The sequence below is a fragment of the Sus scrofa genome, chromosome 14 (genome assembly GCF_000003025.6).
Source record: "Sus scrofa isolate TJ Tabasco breed Duroc chromosome 14, Sscrofa11.1, whole genome shotgun sequence".
NCBI lineage: Eukaryota > Metazoa > Chordata > Mammalia > Artiodactyla > Suidae > Sus > Sus scrofa.
In genome coordinates, this window is record NC_010456.5 from 87,087,286 (window position 1) to 87,108,347 (window position 21,062).

The window sequence follows — 21,062 nt, forward strand, 5'->3', positions numbered from 1 at the left end:
GGGGTTTGTCCTCAATCACTCACAGCTCTCCTTTGTGCATTAGTTTCCTCCCTTTCCTAGGCAGCAAATGAGTCTGGACATAGGCACTAGAAGGACAGGAGCCTCTGGAGATGAAGGGCCCATGTCTGTCCTCAGGTCTCTGGACTGAGCATGAAGGACAGGACTCACAGGCACCAACTGAGGTAGCAAGATGTGGCTCCTGAGGATTTCTAGAGATTCTGAGCCTGTCGGTGAGGCCAATAAGGTCTGTCCCAGGGCTTTAGCCTCACCCATGGCCACTGCCCACAATCCAGCCATATGACCTTTTCGTGTCCAGCCTGCTTTTCCCTCTGCCTAAGATACTCTTTCTCCCTGCCCCCATGCCCTTTGCTTGTCTATATCCTACTAGTCCTTTAGACCCTTGCTTACATACCACCAGGAAGCCCTCTCTAACCACCATGCCGCAGGCTCTGCAATCACCACCAAGAATAAGATCAGCCCTGTAATTCATGGCAGAGCAGAAGCATATCAGGGAGGAATGTTGGGCCCCAGCTGCGTGGACAGCTGGTCTAGGACTGAGATCCAGGCACACCCGGCGCCCAGATCCAGCTGTGGACGCATGGCAGGAGGACACCTGCTCTCAGTACAGAGAGTAAGGTTCCAGTAGGAGAACATCTTTATGCCATTTGGATAGGGAAGGGCCTCTTAAATGAGACAGGAAATAGAGCTACTTGTCTAAAAGATGAATGTTTGACAACAATACAATATAGAATGTGAATTAAGACAACTAACATCTCTAACTTACGAAAGAAAAGGCTCAATTTTAAAAATGGGCAAAAAATTAAAAACTATAAAAGGTGTTTCATAGAAAAGCAAAAATATAGTGCATAAAGATATGAAAGGGCCTCAATCTCATGACAATGTAAATTAAAATCATAGTTAAGATACCATTTCACAAGAAAATTTTAAAATGAAACACAATACTATGAGGTTGGGGGGGGCTTCAAGAACTCTCATACATTGCAGATAGCACAGAAAATAGAGACAAATGCTTTGGAAAACAATTTGGAATCACCTAATAAAGTGAAAATACATAGACCCAAGTCCAGCAATTCTGCTCCTTGAGGTAGATCCTCAAAAAATTCTTGCACATGAACACCAAAAGACAAAAATCTTCTAATCAGTATTATTTGTAAAAGCTAAAAACCTGGAAACAACTCAAATGCCCAGAGTAACAAAATGGGTAATAAATCAAGTGATACTTTGCAGCAGTAAAAACGGATTGAATACACCTACCTGCATCAAATGAACAGATCTCAAAACCTAATATTGAATCAAAAAAGCAACAGCAAAGTGTGCAGAAGTGTTATTGCCTGTATTTAAGGTGCACGAATAGGCCAAACTAAGCAATACCTATTTTAAGATCCAGACTTGCTTGATAAACTATAAAGAGAAGCAAGGAACTAGTTAGAATACAACTAAGATAGTGGTTATGTTCTCTAGGTAGGAGAGGACATGATAGATATAGAACACTCAAGGGCTCCTATACCTTTTTTAAACTGACCATGGGAGTTCACTTTATCATCATTCTTTTTTGATGTATACTATGGAAACATGTGTAACTCTTAACTTTTTGATATAATTTACAAACAAGCTCAAATAAGAAATGGCCATACATTTAGAGCCCCAAGCTGTTGCTTTTTGTGGAATCCCAGATCTCAATGCATCTTAAAACCTGCAAGCTGGCCCAGAGGCCAAGAGGGACCACCACGCCCCAGAAATGCTACTATGGAGGAGAGACCCCTGGGGTCCTGACCTCACATCCCCATCCCGCGTAACTTTAGCCAAGATACTCCAGCCATCTGTCTCTTCATCTAAAATGAGTACCTAGCAAAATAGCTGTGCATGGCGGGACTCCATGAATATGCGTTGAATGAGTGAGTCAGTGATTTCTAAGATCCCATCATAAATACACTCTTCATCCAAATGTGTTCACTAGGGAGGAATTGTGGCTGCAGCTTCTAGCACACCCTCCCCAACACACACATGAATATCCCAGAATTTGAAGTGGCAAGTCAGAAAGTTCTCTCTTCTGTTCAATCCAAACTTTTGGTATTTTAATGTTACAGATTTTTCTCTCCCAAATGTCAGCTTCTCTTTTATTTTTCCTTTCGCTGTCACAACAAGCATACAAGTATTTTCGATGGAATTTTACCAAATGGCACATCTTGCATTTTGTAAACCTTATATATACAAACTCCTCTCCCAACATTTTGCCAAGTTTTATCTTAGAACTTGCTTTTGCCTCTCTGACCCTTGACTTTGGACTCAAATGCCCAGTCCTCAGGCTCCACCCAAGGCAGGGCAGTCCTTTGTTTAAATAGAGCCTGAGGGACAAATAAGGAAGGATCAGAGCTCACCTAGCAAGGATGGGATCTTACATATGATATTCACCAATGTGACTGACTACACAAACTTGGGACATGCCAAGTCCAGTCCACACACCCTCCTCCCTGGCATCAACTCTGACCGGCTGGGGATGGGATAAGACAGTTGAGCTTAGCAAGCCCCAGATTAAAGAAATAGGATGGTGCCCTGGCTAAGTGCATGGGCATCAAAGTCATAAAGAATCTCTCTGAGCCTCATGCTCTTCATCTGTAAAATGCAGCAATAAATCCCACCTCAGAGAGTTACTGAATGGTTTAAATAAAATAATATATGTAAAGATACACACAGATCAGTATCAAAAAAAAAAAGTCACTATATCCCCAAACCACTTCTGTTTGACTTTGGAAGGAATGAAACAGTCTTTACACTCAATTTGCTTTTTAATTGGGCTTGTCACAGCTACTGCTGCAGTGGTCGGGTGAGGAAAGGCCCTGAGGAGTTGTGGAGGCATTTGTCTTGGGCGTATCAGCTATGTAAATCCACACAAAGCCCTTGGACAAGCCCCAGCCAAGTGGAAGGAGCACCCACACCCCGCATTCTTAGAGCAGCATCATACAGCATGTGGGCTTCCACCACCACGGATCACCTAACATGCTAAAATAGGCCAAAAGTTGGGCTGTGCAAGAGGAGCACGACCAAAACAAGTAGCAGGAATTGGGGTGGTTACATTTCATAGAGAATGTTTTGGGGTAGAAACCTGGCCTCAAAGGCTGTCAGGTCAGGGATCAATGCAAAAGCAGGAGGTTCTGCACAGAACCCAATGGAAGAGCACTGGCCTCCAGACAGGCTAAAAGCCATATGCATTAGCACCTTGGACAGTGACAGGCAAGCATAAGGAAGCTCTGAGATGCTTGATTTGCCCCCACCTTCCATACCAGAATCAGCAAACAGGGCAGGTAGTTGCCAGCCCCTCCTCTACAGCATGATGCTTCATGGAGCAATCACTATTTGCTATTTCTATTTCTATTGCTGAGCCCACATGCATCCTCAGAATCCTCCTCAACACAGCATTCAAGGCTCAAGCAACTGCCTGCAGTGGTCCATTGGAGAAAAGCTACTGGTTGCTTTGTGTTTTTATGGGCCAATCTGGCTGAAAGCTAATTTCAACCCTACCAAAGGTAACAAAGGTTTCCATGTCAGAAAAGAGGGGCACATCTTTCGGTTTGCTTGGAGGGTCTGCAAACCAAAAGATGGGAGAGGAGAGAAGAGGGGCAAGGGAGAATGTCTACAGAATGAAACCTCTGCCTCCTCGCTCACCTCCCCTACCTCAGCAGTCAGACTATGCAGTGCCCTAGTCCTTCTCCCCATTTCTCCTTTGTCTTACATGCAAGTTGTTTGAAATGTCCATGTCCTCATAAATAAGTTAGACATTCATTCATATAGTGTCAGTTTCTTAGGCCCTACTCTGTGCCAGCCACCATGCTAAGCAGCAGAGACTCAGCAGGGAAGGGCACAGGGCCTGTTCTCCTGGAGCTGACAGTCTGGGTGGGAGCGAGTGTTCATCAAGCATTAGCCCTCAAGTGTCCAGACAGGCTGAGAGGAGGCTGAGGGGAGGAGGCATGTGTCCAGGCTTCCAGGAGCAGGTAAGCAAGGAACCAGCTCTTTGGGAAAGGGAGGAGTTTGCAAACTGGTGGAAATCAGGTGCCTTTCCTTGAGGACTTTGATCCTTGAGCCAAGTGGGATAAGGGATGTAATAAGAGGAAAACAGTTTGAGCAAGTGCCATCAAGTATCATTCAGTCTACAAGAATTACAGGATCCCAGAGGGGGTAGCCAGGCTGGAGAGCAGATACATGCCTCCTATGGCTGAGGTTCTCACCAAAGCTACCTCAAAGGCCTTAGGGAGAACCAAGGTGTGAAGAGTTTCTATAGGCCAGAGAAGAAGGGGAGCAAAGAAGCCAGGGGAAGTGAAGTAGGAAGATCCTGTAGATCCTGGACCACAGCATCCTTCAGCCTTGGCAGTGTCCACACCTCCCCATAGGACCCAGCCTCCGAGTAGACTCCACGTCAGGGTTGAACCAATAACACAAAGGGTTCTCAGAGAAAGGGCTGGGCCCCTGAGAGATGCTATGGTCCCCAACTCCTTCCCAGGGTCAGGGATTGAGTGAGTGTGGGAGGGGGAAGCCAGGTCCTGGACAGAGTCCAGTTCAAGGGCCTAGAGCCTCTAGCCACCCTTGTCCCCCTCAACACATCATCTCTGTTTCAGCACAGTGACTGTTTGCTCTTTCAATTCCTCCTGGAAGACTCCAAACAGCATATTTGCTAAAGAGCTGAGGACAACATTCCCATCTGAGAGAAGCAGAGTATTTAGGCAAATGCAAACATATGCTGGTTTCTCTTCTTAGTTACATTCTTGGCAAAGGAATTATTTCACCAAGGGAAAAATGGGATTTTCAAGGGTCCACCCCATTCTATCCTGGCCCAGCTATGCAGCTGCTGACCCTCACTAACTACTCCCCCACCCTTTAAAGACACATGATGTAAGTGACTGTGGGTATAAAAGGGTAGTACCAGGATCCTTGCAAGGTAAGTGCTCTTCATTGCATTGCGGTGGTCACGTGAATCCATATGTGATAAAACTGCACAGAAGTGAATGCACACACCGAAGGGTGTGTAAACTGGTGAATATGTGCAAGGCATATGGACCGTGTCAAGGTCAAATCCTGCTTCTGATATGGTATGACAGTTAGGCAAGACATAGGGGCACACGAGATTTCTGTATTATTTCTCACAATTGCATGTGAATCTCAATTATCTCAAAATAAAAAGTTAAAAAAAAAACCATAACATAGAAACTGCTTTATCTTGGGATCAGAACCAGTCTGTTTTTTCAAAGAAGCCTTAAAAAAACCTGAAGCTATTTCTTCAAAGCCCATTTTTCTGGTTTCCTAACAAGTAAATTATGTTTTGTTTTGTGTTTTTTTCATATAGGAAGTATTCAAAGAAGACCAGTCCAGCCGTGCCCAGTGTCCCCAGACCCACATGACCCCATCCTGGCTCGCTGACACTTAAGGTGTCTCCCCCCTGACTTTTATCCCCACTTGAAACCCTGAAACTGAGGGCAGATCAGGGTAGAGGGAGGCAAGGAGCTGGAGAGGCTGGGAGAACGTCCAGTGAGAGAACATTTTGCAGCAGAGGCTTCCGGGAGGACCCAGGCTGGCAGGCCTCCACCACTGCCTGTGTGCGGCCCTTTGGATCCCTGCCAGCAATTTATTAATATTTTATTGAAAACTCTAAGATGACTCAAACTTCAGCTGTCATGATAAGGTGTTGTTGCTAGGCAACTTTGGTGCCTGTCTACAGATCTGTTTTCAGAGCTTTTCCCCCATTCACGAAGCTCAAGGTGGGGCCCTACCATCCAGAGACTCGCTCGGCTCAGAACACCAACCCCTGTTCACACCAGCCCGCCCCAAGACCCTTGGCCACCACAGGGGATGGTCAGGCTCGCAGGTCTCCCAGTGCCCAGCCATGCCCCCACAGGAACCCCAGAGCAGCTCCTGCCCCCAACTCACCATACTCGCTGTCATAGAACATGACGAACTTCTGCCAGCGCAGCTCTGTCACCAGCCTGAGCATGACGTCATTGAGGCGCACAGGTGGTCTGGAGGCCAGCGTGTAGGCCTCCCCGTCAGGACTGGGGTTCAGGTGGCAGGCGGTGCGTGGAGAGCCCCCTGGGTTTCGCTGGACAAAGAGGTGTGGGATGTGCATTGCGTCTGTGAGAGACTGCAGGGCGTTGGCGGATGCGCAACCCGTGGATGTGACCAAGGCCAAAATCCCCTGGGTCATGAGGTCACAGGCTGAAAGAGAGGAGAGAGAGAGGGAGGGGTCAGCATGGGGGCAATGCTGCCCTGGCTTCAAACTGTGCAGCTCAGGCTGGGCAGCCCATGCCTGGGGTTCCAAGAAACACTGCCTCCCTCCAGGGACCAAGGACCCATGCTGGGCCAGGCCAGAGGCTGGGCTCACAGGCACAGCCTCACTGATGCCCCAGTGAGCCTGTCAGCTGGATGTTCTTATGCCCATTCAACCAAGAGAAAACAGAGGGCAAGAGAGGCAAAATCAGTTGTCCCAAGCTACTCGAGCATGAGCCTAGAACAGGGATCTGACCCACATCTGCTTGAGACATCCACCAGTGCTCCTAAAGTAGCCATCCTGTTTCCCCCCTGGGCTGTGACCCCCTTAAGAGCTGCAAACTCATTTGTTGATCCATGTATCCCCAAGGCCAAGCCACAGGCCACACCTACACTGTGTGCTCTACCATTGATCACTGGACAAAACTGATTGGCAGCTGAAGGGGATGAATTTCATTGGGAAGCCAGGGAGACACTGACCCTGGAGGACCCAGCCTGTAGGCACTAAATCCCAGAAACCCTGGGTCTTCTGGCCAAGCCCACTTGATTCATATCATAAAAATACTAGGTCACGCCCCAGAGGAAGCGTTCAGTTCCAGAAGTCCAGGATTATTCAAAAGCCACTTGACAGTAACAAAGGAGGATGTTCCCGCAGCTGGGGCAGTGACCACGGGTGGGGAGGAAGAACAGGACGAGGCGTCAACCACCATTTCTAAGGTGGCTGCACTCAGGGATCGTCTTTTGAAGTCATGCAGCAACCATGCGTTCCAGTAACCCCTCTTAGCCACACACGCCTTTTTGGAACATCAGACCAATTAATAGAAAGATGCACCTCCCAACACTGCAACCCACCACCCCAGTTTTGAAGCAAACATTTATTAATAATGCTTTATGTGACGGCAGGAATGTGGGAAAGCAGATGCAGTTTCAAAACACAGCCTGTGAATGTCAGCAGGCCATCTGCTGCCGACGGCAGACTTTTGAACAACTTTGACAATGCGGTTCTTTCGGTTGAGAACACTTGGGTTTATGTAATGCCCGAGATGGAGACGGAGACAAGGCGGAGGAAGCCCAAGGAGGCTGGGGAGGCCTGGGAAGAGGAAGACACCACCAAGGATTCAAACACCAAAGGCCAGCCGCTCCCACACAGGGACGCGCGCCTTGCACATTCCTAAGCTTTGGCAGGAGGATAATTTAAACGCCCACAATTCTCCCTGCTAAACCCTCAGCCTCCAAACACAAGGCAGAGGGAGAGGGCAGTCAAACAAGAGATCCTCTGAAGTCTCTCCTGAAAATCACGCAGCCACCCAAATGCTCTGGCTCCTCCCATTCAGGCTCCGGGGCCAAGTTCACTCTGGAACTGAAATCCAATAGTGTAATGCTCCTGTTTAAAGCCCTTTGGTGGCTCCCTGGAGCCTTGGGGATAGAGTCAAACTCCTTCGGATAGTCTTGCAGGCTCCTAGATGCCTGCAACCTCGGGCTCCTCACACACCCCTGCCCAGTGCATTCCAGGCAGCTGCCCACCTTGACACCACTCGAGCTCATCACATGTCCTGTTGTTTTCTGAACCTTCACACCACTCTTGCTTCAAGACTCAGACTCTACAACCCCAGACTGGCTAAGGACTCTCTCTCACATGCTTCATCTGCATCTCGCCCTTCCCCATCACAACACTGTGCATTGCTTATGTAACTGTTTCTCTCTCCTCCTTGCCCTCAAGCTCCAGTGGGACAAGGGCGATGCCCATTCTGCTCGCCAACCTTTCCCAGACACACAATGTGCCTGGTACACAGCAGTCAGTAAAGACAAGGACAAGTATATCATAAGCCTTGACATTTCATGCCCTCTGGTCAATAATTCCACTTGGGGCATCTATCCACATCATAAAAATGGCCTTCAATCCAAAAACATTCAGAGGATATTTATCCAGGCTCTTGATATACTGCTAGCGACCTAAAAGATGCAAAGAGGCGAGTGACATAAAAGTCTTCTATTTGTTGAAAGATGAGCAGCCTTTAAACCTATTTATGAAGATACTACAGTAACATGGGAAAGAACGTGTCATAAAAAGTTATATGAAAGTAATACAAAATTGTATGTATTTTATGATATCGATTAAATAAAACTTAACACACATGAAAGACCAGAAGGAAATATTGCAAAATGTTAAAAGTGGCTGCATTTTAGAAGAGGCCTCGATGTGGTTTTCCTTCTTTTCCATATTTTTGCCAAAATTTCACGTTGTGAACAGATAATTCCTTTACACAAGGAAAATAATCCTCCAATAATGAATAGGTATGGAATCATGCAGGAGGAGGGACTGTTTTGTGAGAGTTTTCTCTGTTCCAAATATCCTGTCAAGTACTTCTTATGTATGAGTTTGCATTATTCTCATGACATCCTGTACAGCAGGCATCACTGTGTCTATTTCCCAGATAACAAGATGTGAGGTCGCACAACCGATAAGGGCTGAACTAAGACGCCTCCTAGTCTAAAAATGCTTCTGAGAGGTGACTAAGTGACAAAACCAGGGCATGACATCTTACACTCGCCAGGATTACAACTAGGTAGGAAGCAGGCTTATGAAGAAGACAAGGGAAAATACTAAAAGCCAAGGCCTGGGATGATGAATGGATTTTTCTTTCTTCTCTTGTACATATTCTCTTTGATGCCAACACACTGAATTTATACTTTTAAAAGGTAATCTCACAAAATACACTATACATCGCTGTGGTATGAAATTGCCCTAGAACTCCACCCCTCAGTCCCAGCCCAGGACACCCAGGAGAGCACTCACTGCGCCATCACTGGATCCCAGCTCTCTGGCTCCCTCCCAGATCATCACCTGACTTCTAATGACAAGTCCCATTCCCACTCCATATATGTTGGGTTAGGAAAGTCGCTGAACCTCTCTGAGCCTCAGTTTCCCCAGCTGGGCACACATCCCACTGCTCACAGTGGACAGACTGGTTTCTTCCCTCTTTTGTGTTTCATGCACATGCTCAGCATGTTCCCTAAGCACAGAGCCCTGCAATGAGCATGGCACAGAGGCAAAGGTCAGGATGAACACAGGCCCCATCTGAAGAGCTCAAGATCTACCAAAGAACCAGAGCCCACCATGTGGCTTGTGGAAGGACCCTGGGACCCAGAGGAGGGTGAACTCACATGGGCTCAGCATGAGGGCCTCGAAGGAAGAAAAGGATTTAGACCAGAAGAGATGGGGGGTGCAGAGTGAGTGAGGGGTGCAGCATCATAAAGACACAAGGGCCGGGCAGCAGGAACATGCTTGGGGAACAGGTCCCCTGGCCCAACCTCAGTAGCAGCCAAAGACAGCAGTTTGTTGGCTGAGCCTGGGCTCCCCAAGAGCAGTGGAAGGAGCAATAGAATCTCATAGACCAAAGTTCTGATTTGGGCTCCTCCGGTCGGCAGCCATGGAGCTGTGGGCATGTCTCCTTCCTGAACCCCCGTTTTCTGTTAACTGAGGATACAAATCTCTGAGCAGAGCTATGGGAGCACTGACTTAGAACGTGGACCACAGGTGCAAACCCTGTGCTTGTGCAAGGGTTTCCTGCCCCTCTCCTTGGGCATCCCTGGCTCCCCATCAATGGTCCCACTCAAATCCTACCCAGGATCCAAAGAAACAGGAATTACAACAGAGAGCACCCCACTCCTGCTTCTGGCCACCCCTCCCCGGGGAGGTGGGCACCCTCACCCGTCTCTTACACGGCCACCTGCAGCAGCACAGAAGCTCCCCGACCTCCTCGGTAAACAGGGGGGTAATTAAGGCTGGAAGCCTCTTCCAGGCGCTAATGGAGAGGCCTGATGCTAGTCAATTTCTAATCCACTATGAATGGCCTGCTAATTGGGGCACAGTTGAAATGATGGTTATTTTAGAGGCTCCAAACATAAAAATAATAAGATCAAAATACAGCAGATAAAAGCCACACCAGCTATTTGCTTAGACAAGGTTGTGTGCTCATTCCCAGGACAGGACATCATATAACTCACACCCTAGTTGTGGAGAGACAGGTCCAATCCACGTGCCAGTGTCCTGTGGCTGAGCCCAGGACACAGGTACATGCTGTGGGACCTTGGGTGAGGGACTGACCCTCTCTGGGCCTCTGTGCTTTTTCTGTCAGATAAAGATGATGGCATCCTCTTCACAGAGCTGTTGTGCACATTCTCTGAAAGGTCTTTGTGAAGAACCATTTGGCACTTCCTGATGCATAGTAGAAGTCACCGCCGCCAGCTCAGGGGTGTTTCTGCAACTCACCAGAAGATAATAGCTCTTGTTAAGATGCTTTGCCTCCAATATCAAAAGGTCATAAAGCCGACCTCTCTCTTGATAACAATGCAAGCTTGATGGATTGATAAAACCTTTCCAAGAATGGCTCATCAGCCAGGAAAGATGAATGTAATGAGCATCTTCGAGCTCCTTTACCAGAGCTTGGTGACCTAGGAGAGCAGAGGGCTCTGGGCCACACGACTGGGGGTTGAATCCAGTTGAGAGGATCCATGGGGCCCAGCCAGCCTTCCCAAACAGCCCATCCCTGCCAGCTTCCCCTGAGATGTCAGGTTTCCAGCTGATCCAGGATTCTCTAAACACAGGACTCTCAGGGTTGGACATGCCAGGAGTCACATTGGTCCATCACAGGACAAATGGGCATCTCCCTTATTCTCACCTAGGTGAGCTTTCTGATTCCCTGGTGAGAAATCTGAAGCACAGAGAGGGCTGGCCACTTGGCTAGGGCCACACAGCCAGAGAGTGAATGGCAATGAGTGCATTAGCAGCAGACCACCAGGCAACTCTTCAGCCAGTTTCAGGAAGAGAGGGTACCCAGCAGAGGACAGAGCCCAGATGCCATGGCTGAGTCTCCCCAGGCCTTCCCTGGATGGAAACTCCTGGGGCAGCTCCACACCTAGCACAGACCCCAGAGAAGGAGGCAGCGGGCAGGAACCAGGCCTCCTCTGCTAAAGGCAAATCCCTGGCTCATCAAGTCATTCAGTGTCTGTAGGTGGGTGCTGGAGAGAAGAGAGGTGCCCCCAGACATTGAGGTCACTCTGGGAACCACTACTGATCCCTGCCCAGTCTTCTCCAACCTCATAGGCATTCCTGGAAAATTCTCAGGCCAAGACTCAGGGAAACAATACCCCAGAAGGCTGGTGCTGGAAGAGACACACAATTCCTAGTCTGCCACCTGGTAAGGATGCTGGCCACGGCCATGCCAGCCCTTCCCTCCAACATGTGTCCCGAATGCATCGTGCCCCAGGCACATCCACACCTGCGCCTCCTGAAAGAGGTGACAAAGTCCCCGAATAGGTGAGATGCAGCCAAGCAGCCCCTGTTACTCTAGGGCCATAAACCTCTCAACGTCATGTGCTAACTGGCCTCGGGGAAGTCCCTTCAAGAATGACATGACTTTTCCAGATGGACAAGACAAGAGAGGCCACTTCACCTGGGTAGCTGTAGCCTGGTAGAGGTGCCCTTATGACAGAGAAGCCTGGCAGGGCTCTGCTGGTTTCAGCAGGCAGCAGAAGAGAGAGCCAGGCTCTGAGCAGCCTTGGGCTCAGCTCTGCCCTCCAGAAGGAATGATCTCTCTCCGAGGGAGTCCAGCAGGCCAGCCCCAGACACTGCCTGCTCCACAATCTGGGCTCCAGGGACCACCTCACGACTCCAATAATCTTAACAGCCAGGAGCACTCATCCTCCCTGAGCCACCCTCATTATGTGTGCCCTTCCTTTCCTCCTTTACACTGGCACCAACTTTATTAATATTTGAATTCTAATGGCTAATGCTTTAAATTAAGGTAGCATTTATAAATACTTTAGAGTCAATGAATAATTGACCAAATTTAGTATTGTCATAACTCACAGTAAATTATTGATCAGTGGAGACTAAATATTTTTCATGTTTTATTAAGACATTTAAAAGGTAAACAAAGCCATGAAATGGGCAGCTATATATGGCAGTGTCATAAAGGCAAGCGCTAGAGCTCAGGCCCTACAGGACCTTGACCCCTCTCACCTCTCACCACAGAAAGGCCCCCAAAGGCGAGGGCCACCAGGGTCTCTCCTCCCTCCTGTGCACCAGACAGACTTGACAAGCATCCTGTCCTGCGGACCTTTTGCTTAAGTAACTAACTGCCACCAGCATCCTCCCACCTTCACTCTTGACCCCTTGCTCAGTCTGCTTTCTGTCCATCTATCATTACAGTCAGTCTGCTGCGAATTCCCTCACTCCCTTCTCTCTCCTTATGTAGGATGGCTGGTGAAATCCAGCCCAAGGGCAAGTCTGATGGGTCCACCTGCCCACCCACTTCTCCATGTCTGTGAGCAAACAGCAGAGTGTCAGAGAGAACCACGCACCCAGCAGTGTGGGGACCCAAGGCAGGAAAGCTGTGTCACCAACCTCAACAGGGCTCCCCCCGCCACCATATTCACTTACACCCTCTCCACCACGTCCCTTCTCCTCAAACCTTCCGCGCTTCTTCCCTAAGTTCAACTAATGACCTGGCTTCGTTCTTTTTTTTTTTTTTCTTCATTTTATGTAATACTCTTTAAAAATTTTTTTATTAAAGTGCTTTATTCTTCATAGATAAAAATAGAAGCCATTTATCATAAGAAATTCACTCCACTTCTTATCCCCAAATCTATACACCTATCTGCCTTTGTGCTGATAGTTGAGGAAGCGAGCTTCTTCTTCCATCTTAGGCTGCTCCCACCACTAGTCTTCTCCCAGACACAGACCCGGACCCAGATCCATCACTGTATCTTCTCTTTCTATGGAATCATCAACCTTCCTTGTATATTTAATCCATCCCTTTAAAAGTTACACCCCAGCCCTGACAAAGGTGCCCATTATTGCTCTGGCCCACAGTCCTCCCTGGGCTCCTGACTCCCAGCCAGGGGATCTCCCATGGTGAGTCCACTGGCAACTCAAACTTGGCATGTCAACACCAAGCTCCCTGGGGTGTGCTCCTGAGCCCCCTGGTCTGCCAATCTCAGTTAAGGGGAACCCCTACCCACACATTTTTCTTTTTTGCTTTTTAGGGCTGCACCCACAGCATGTAGAGGTTCCCAGGCTAGGGGTTGAATTAGACTGCAGCTGCTGGCCTGCACCACAGCCACAACAATGCGGATCCGAGCCACATCTGCAACCTACACCACAACTCACAGCAACACACCGATCAAACCCACATCCTCATGGATGCTAGTCAGATTAGTTTTTGCTGAGCCATGACAAAACACCCCCCACTCACTTATTCTTGACCTCTCCCTTCCCCTGACCCTTTGCACTCAAGCCATCACCTAGTCCTGATTGTTTTATCTCCAAAATATATCTTGAATCTGTCAATCTTCCCCCATCTCCACTGTCACTGCCTTGGTCTAAACGACTCTCACCTCCCCATTGGACCCCACATACCCAACATGCCACCCATTCTGCACACCGCAGTGGAGTGGCCTTCATGAAGCTGTCCTGTCCCTGCTAAAATCTGCATGAGCTGCCCATTGTCTTTCAAATAAAGTTCTCACCCGCTCCCCACACCCTGTGGTCCAGGTAGCCGGCCCTTGTGCAGTAACTCAGCTGCCCAAGCTCTTGTTCCTTGTGGTCTCCTCACACACTCCTCCTCTGCCTGCAATGCTCATCCCACTTCTCTCCAGCCAGCTCCCCTCATTCTGTATTTTTATTGGTTACTGTGATTCCATCATGAGAACTTTCCATGACCCCAGTCCTCCCACACGGTACTTGGTCTGTAGACAACCCACTGACATGTGCCGTCATGGACTACTTTGTGCGACCTCTGCCAGTCAACTCATCCTCTGAACCATGAGCCCATGAGCAGAAGCACCTGTGTACCGCTTCCCCTCCCAGCCTCTGGCCCAGCGCCCAGCATGGCCTGCAGAGCAAAAAACTATTTAATATTTCTAACAACGCCACAAGATAAGCACCATTAGTATCCGTGTTTCATTGGTGAGACAGAGCTTTCACACTTGCCAAGGTCCCCAGATGCTCAGGTCCTTCCCAAGGTGAAGCCACATGCCACACTTCGGAGAAAAGAGTCTCTTAAAGCCAACCCTTAACTCTAAGGTGGGTTTCACCAGCTACTTAGAGGGTGCCAAGGGGACAGTGGGAAGGAATGTTGGCTGGGCCCTTTCCTGGAGCACCTCCAGGCTGGGAGCTCCCATACCCCTCTGGCCTCACGGTCAGCCCAGCACAGGGAGGAGAACAGGAGCAAGGCCCAAGGGTCCCACTGGATGTTGGACTGTGGCCCAGGGCAGGTGGTCAGCTGGTGCAGGCAGGAGGCACAGAGCCAACCAGGAAGGCGGGGAAGGGCTGGCGGCACCATCCAGTCTCTGGGGCCTCATCCTTACACCAATTAATGAATCAAAGCTGATTCCCTGCTCCCGCAGGTTAGAAACACAGAGAACACTGGGTGGGATCGTGCTGGCTTATTTATAGCTCTCTGGCTCCTCATTAATGACTTTCACTGCTCCGCCAATGGAACACCAGGCTCCCAGGCCGGGATTCACCGGAAGCCTCTGCTGTGAAAGTTAAATCAGGACGATGATGAGTCCCAAGATACTCAGAGCACCTCAAAGGCATCTGAGCCCCCCAAGGCATTCGTCCTGCAGTATGTCTGCCCCAAGCCCATTCACCTTTTCCTGAACTCCCCTCACCCAAGGTCTGTGCTTTCATTTACTCATCCCTTCACCCCAAATCCTTTGATTAGCACTGTATCAGGTCCTGTGCCTGGAAACACAGAAAGCCATGAAACTCAGTCCCTTTTCTTGGGACCTGAGGAATTCAGCATGAAATCAAATAATACACACTCAGTAGAAGTGTGCTAGGACCTACAGGAAAAGGAATGATTAATTTTGTATAGCAAGGGGATGTCAAGGAATGTCAAAGAGGCATTCGTGATGGGTCTTGGGGGATGAGTAGGAGTTTGAAAGGCATAGCAGGAGCCAGGCACCATGCAGGGAGCATCCACCTAATCACTGAACCCCATGGCCTCCCAGGAAGTGGGTCCTGATACCCTGTTCCAGACAGGAGCGGAGACCTGAGGTCAGGATGTTGCCTGGAGTCACACGGGAGTCTGGGTTGAAACCCTGAGCTGCCCTTGATCTCAAAGTTAAGCACGGGGTCCAGGATGCAGGCAGACCCACTGCTATAGCTGTGTAACCCTCAGACAAGTGCCTTAACCTTGCTGAGCCTCAATCCTTCAACTTGTAAATAAGCTAAGAACAGTCCCCACCTCTAGGTCTCTCATGGGGATTAAATGAGCTCAGTGAACCAGAGGTCACACTTGAATGTACATGCAAGGGCCAGACCATGGAGCCCGACTTCAGCCCTCCCCACATCCCCAGGCTGTCCATGCCTGTCCATCCCCTTTATCCACCTGCATTTGTCTTCTGAAAGCCAAGGTCATACAGACACCAGGTCCAAGTGCTTCTCCCAGGGTCCACTGGGCCTTCAGATGGTGAAGTGAAGCTTGGTGGGGCCTCCAGTTCTCCCTTTCCACCTCCACCATGTCTGGGGTTTGTCTAGCTTGCTCCGGCTCTCTCTCTCTCATCCTCCCTGTTGTTGCTTCCCCACATCCAAGTTTCAGCTCACTCTCAGAGAGAGAGAAAGAGTGTGTGTGCACGCATGTGTGTATGTGTGTGTGTGTATGAATCTCACCCTCCTTCCCACGAGCCTATGCCCTCTCTCCCTGCAGGACTAACCACCACAAAGGGACAAGGCTTATACCTAGGCCTTGGCTCCCAATCTCCATTCTGGGCTCAGAAGCTGCCCAGATGTCCACCTGTGAGGCCTTCAGCTCTCCAGTCCCTCCCACCCTAGGGGATTAACGTAGGAGGAGCAAGGGTCACCTCTCGGCCAGTCCCCCTTCCAGGAAAATCTGGAGGGAATGGAAACGTGTTCATCCTACTGAGCCCCAGCTCTGAGACCATGTGCTTCCAGAAGACAGCCTCCTGACTCCAAGGAACAAAACAAGGCTCCTTGAGGGCAGGCTATGTCAGGCTCAAATCTCTGCCCCTGTGTTCCCCTGACAGAAATTCACATTGCTGTCCCCTCCTCATGATTCTAGACCCAGTTCAAGAGCCTCTTCCTCTCCAGAGGCCTTCTTTACCCAGTCAAAACAACACAGGCCTTGCCTTGCTGTCTCCCTACTATATACACAATTGCAGCTCAAACAGTGTCATCATTTGTTTGTGGGTTTCTGTCACACTCTGGGCTAAGCCCCCTAAAGATTTCTGTCCCTAGCAGTGAGCCTGGGATAGGACACCCAGATGTCTCAGAGAAGCAGGCAATAATAGAGCAATGATGGATGAACACAATGCTGGCCCTGGTCCACCGCCATCACTGGAGCAGTCCCAGGTGGCTGCTCTGGCCAGGCAAACCCTAAGGCAGTAGGTTGTTACCACACTGCAGGGCTGTCTCTAGGGTGAGTATCCACAGAGATGCCCATTTCAGTCCCCCTCCAACAGCCTGGATAGGTCAGGCTCGAGTGGATCCAGCCCTCCGTGTCACTCCTGGCTTGTCACTTGGTTGGAACCATGCCTGAAGCCCTCCCAAAGGTCAAGGATAGCCCACCCTGCAGGGGAGGATACCACTGCTGAACTCCCAGATTCTGGATTCCATCCTGCTGATTGCCCTGCTTCCATGACTGGAGATCCATGTCCAGTCTCCAGCTGTGAGCCTGGAGCTCAACACTACCAACTACAAGATGTCCCTGAAACAAGGGGTTTGGGCTACAGAGCCCTTTTCAGGGGCCCCTACTCCGCTGCTCAGCCACTTCCCTCATTCTGTCTAGCCTAGCAGCCCAGCCCCACTTAGCAGTCACCAGACCCCACACTTTGCAGCCAAGCCCAAGAAGATGTAAGCAGTGAGGGGTGGCCCCCTCCCGCCCCCCTCACTCCTCTGTGTGCTGCTCCCTCACAGCCCTCATCACCTGGAACCCAGGATGAGGGAAGGAGACAGGAGGCTGGGGCAACACAGGGACTGGTGGTGGCAGAAGGAGCTGGTTACACCACCCAGTCCTGCCGTGTTCTTCACATCCTTGTCGTGGTCCTTGCTTGGAGAGGTCCAAGGCAGCCTGCCATCCACACTTATGGGCCCAAACCCACAGGTGAACTGAACAGAGTGGTGGGGAGAAAGTGGCCCCACAAACTCCTGATGTGTCTCTTGTACTGAACTTCTAGCCACCCAGGCCACCAGCATTCCTCCCAGGAGGCAGCAATCTTGAAACTCAAGCCGCCTCTGACCCTTAGCATCCAGAAGCCTGAGCTGGACACTTGTCAGACGTCAATAGCTAACTTTTTTTTTAAAGGGGAGGAAGACAGGGATAAATGGCCTCTTTCACACTGAAACCCACATTAGTACAGAGGACCTCCGACGACACATACGGGATGGTGGCAGGCCACTGTCCAGCCCTCTGGGGTTAAAACAGAAAGAAATGAAGCACTCTCTCCCTCATAGAGAGATGGAACACCCTGGTGGTAAGAGGACAGGTTCTGGCACTAAATTGCCTGGACTCAAATCCCTGCTCTGCACCTTCCAGCTGCACATGGATTTGGGCAAGTCACACTGTCTCCAGGCCCCACTTTAAGAATAGGATTACAAGAGTGATTTCAAATATAATAAATGCATTTAACCAAGAAAATAAAACTGAAACACTAACAACAAAACATCATGCCTACCTCACAGGATACTAAGGAGAATCAAAGGAATTTCAATCTGGGAAGCACCTGGGTCACACCAGCAAGTGCAGCTAAGTGACCATCTACTGCGTGAGGAGTGAGCTAAGACCAGAGAAGAACACAACCTAGCCAAGTTCAAACACAGAACCAGGCCAGGGGAGCAAGGTCTGGGCTGATGGTTAATACTGGGCATGCCCAAGGCAAGCCTCTGCCCACCTGTGCATATGCCCACAGGGTGCAGCTCTGTTGTTGAGGGCTGAGAGGGGCTGACACCCAGCCTGGGTGCCTGCCAAAGCCTGCAGATGCTTTGCTCATTCACCCCAAGGCCCTGTAAGCCCTTGCGTTCTAACATCTTATCATCATCCTAACAGCCACCACGACAATACCCAGCATCTAAAACTGTAAAGATGGTGACACTTTTAGAGAATGAGTCTTGAGCAGGCAGCTGCCCCTGCTCCCATGACAACTCCCTGAGGGTTTCTCAAGAACAGAAAATAGAGGGAGTTCCTGGTGTGGCTCAGCAGTAATGAACCCAACCAGTATCCATGAGGATGCGGGTTCAATCCCTGGCCATGCTCAGTGGCTTATGGATCTGGTGTTGCCTTAAACTGTGGTGTAGGTCGAAGATGTGGCCTGGATCTGGCGTTGCTGTGGCTGTGGTGCAGGCCGGCAGCTGCAGCTCTGGTTTGACCCCTAGCCTGGGGACTTCCATATGTCAGCCCTAAAAAGACAAAAAATAATAATAATAATAACAGAAAAGGGGATGGTTGGAGAGCTGGCCTGGCCCCCAAAGGCAGCGTTCCCGGCTGGACCAGCCCTGCCTCCCAAGAAACAAAAGCAAAATTCTCAGGACACAGGATTGTGGGTTGTGTCGCCCTGGCCATTCAGGCCAGCCCTGCTGATCCCAACTCTGATGATGACTCCCTCCTGAGATCTGCAAGAAAGAGCCCGGAGGGCTCAGGGGCATTACCCATCTCAGCCGTGCCCAGGTGCTTTGCAGCAGACGGGGAGAGGAATCAGAAATCTCCTGCAGCCAGCAGGGATAAGAAGGGATCTTTGCCAGTGATAATGAAAATTTTCACAGTAGCAGATGCTTGGAGAAAATTAAAAAACAATACAACAAAATTCACAGACCAGAGAGGGACTTAAGAGAAACAGGATGGATGGGACTCAATGTTCCCACTGGGACCTTTCTAGAAACAAGAAGACCGATTGGGACCCAGGTAGTCAAATTGCCCCTCCTCCCCCTGGGGACCCAGCCTAAGTCTCTCCAGGTACCCTGTGCCCGACTGGGGCTCACAACGGGAGCACAGAGGTGACGCAGATCCAGCCCCAGGCCCAGAAATGGGTGTGGGACCTGGGACGTGGGACCTGGGCCAGGACGTGGCTCAGTGTCCACAGAGGGATGTCAGGCAAGAGGAATGTGGACAGGTGGTCATGTGGCCTGGGGTGGCAAGGGGCTTCACAAAGGACAGAGCTGCTAATGTTGGGCCAAAACACAGACACAAAGGGGACCGAGAGAGAGAGGTAACCCGGCCAGCAGCCTGGAGAGAGCGGAGGCCCACACATGGTTTGTGTGGATCTGCCAGGAACGGGCCACTCATGCAGGGGTAAGGGGAACACAGGCAGGTAGGGTTCACAGGGGGGTCTTGCTTGCCCAACTGAGGGGCTTTGTTTCAATCTCATGGGCACCGGGGAGCCTTGGAGGGTCCTGAGCACAGCCAAGGCCTACTCAGAGCCTTTGGAAGGGTGACGCCCCAGTAAGGATGCAGCAAGAGGACAGGAAGCCTAAGTTGGCCCCTCCTGCTCCTCGTTCTGGCAGGACCTGGGTCAAGGCCATTGGAGGTCAGGGGACAGAGTCAGCTAGAAGCACAAAGTGGGGGGCAAACAGGTGGGGAGACCAGGAGGCCAGGCCCCACCCAGAGCCAGCAGGAAGAGGGAAGGGTACCTATCGCCTAGCAGAACATGCTACACTTAAACACCATCATCTGGCATCTTCCACAGGCCTAGGAAGGGGACAGCTTGGGCTTGGCGACATGAGGTCCCATGCCAAGTCTGACACACTCCCCAGACAATGAGCATGAATTAGACAGAGAACTCAGGCCTTCTGAGAGGCACAGGCTGCCCACCTCAAGCCTGGGCCCAGGGCCCAAGGGGCAGGACAGGACCGGAGCCAGTACCGCCCAGCCCTGCAGGGAGCGAGGCCAGCCCTTTGGCCCTCAGTCAGCACCTGGGCTACCTCTAGAGACTTGAGAGAACTTGGTGATCCCTGAGTGCCAGGAGAGAAGCTGGCAGAGGAGAGTAAATCAGGGTTAAAAGGAAAAGCAGTGCCCTTACCCAGCTCTGCTGTCACAGAAACCCCATGGAGGCCACATGCGTCACAGGCCAGGATGAGCCAGAAGGCAGGGCTGCCTCAGGCCTGTGCACTGAAGGGGAGGAGAGGCCTCTGAAGGATGCACCCTAAGAAAGGGAGGCATCCTAGAAAGGGAGGCCATCAGAGCCAAGGGAGACCCTACATGCAGGGGCCTGTCGCTGGGACTGATCACAGCCAAGACCTCTTTTGGGGGTGTGATCATGGGCAAAGCTGTGTCACAAAACTCTCCAAGTCAGGGTGGGCACAGCAGCACATGAGTCCGCCCTGGAGGCCAGCTTGAGGGGAGCAGGTAACCCCTGCCTCATCATCGGGCACTAGGGCCTCGGCCAAGGCAGGAGATGGTAATGTCAGGTGCATACACGAAACAGCAACACGCCAGGTTGGGGCACGCATGAGGCTGCCCACCTCCCCAAGCCAAGCTAAGCTGGGCACAGGTGCCCTGCGTAAGCTCCTGCTGGCCCTGCCTGGGACAGGAGCCTGGGGATACACGTTCCCATGCAGCAGGCCTGCTTTTGGAGGGCGCTGTGGTGCACCACACCAGGGCAGGGGGGCACTGAGAATAAATGAGAATCAGCCCTCCCTACACACACACACACACACACACACACACACACCCAGCACAATCAGCTGCTCACTGCGCTCTGCACTCCCCTGGAGCATCACTCTCTGTGGAAGAGGCTCCACATGGATGGTTAGACCCAGCTCCCACCTT

At 50.6% G+C, this 21,062-nt stretch overlaps 1 protein-coding gene across 2 annotated transcripts in view; it reads right to left on the reverse strand.

Annotated features, from left to right (window-relative positions):
• Window positions 1–21,062, reverse strand: part of GRID1 (glutamate ionotropic receptor delta type subunit 1) — a 687,194-nt gene that overhangs the window by 547,390 nt on the left and 118,742 nt on the right. For both annotated transcript variants that reach the window (XM_013983389.2, XM_021073750.1), the window contains exon 3: window positions 5,938–6,222. In XM_013983389.2, the coding sequence (XP_013838843.2) occupies window positions 5,938–6,222 (285 nt within the window). The remainder of the gene's footprint in view (window positions 1–5,937; window positions 6,223–21,062) is intronic.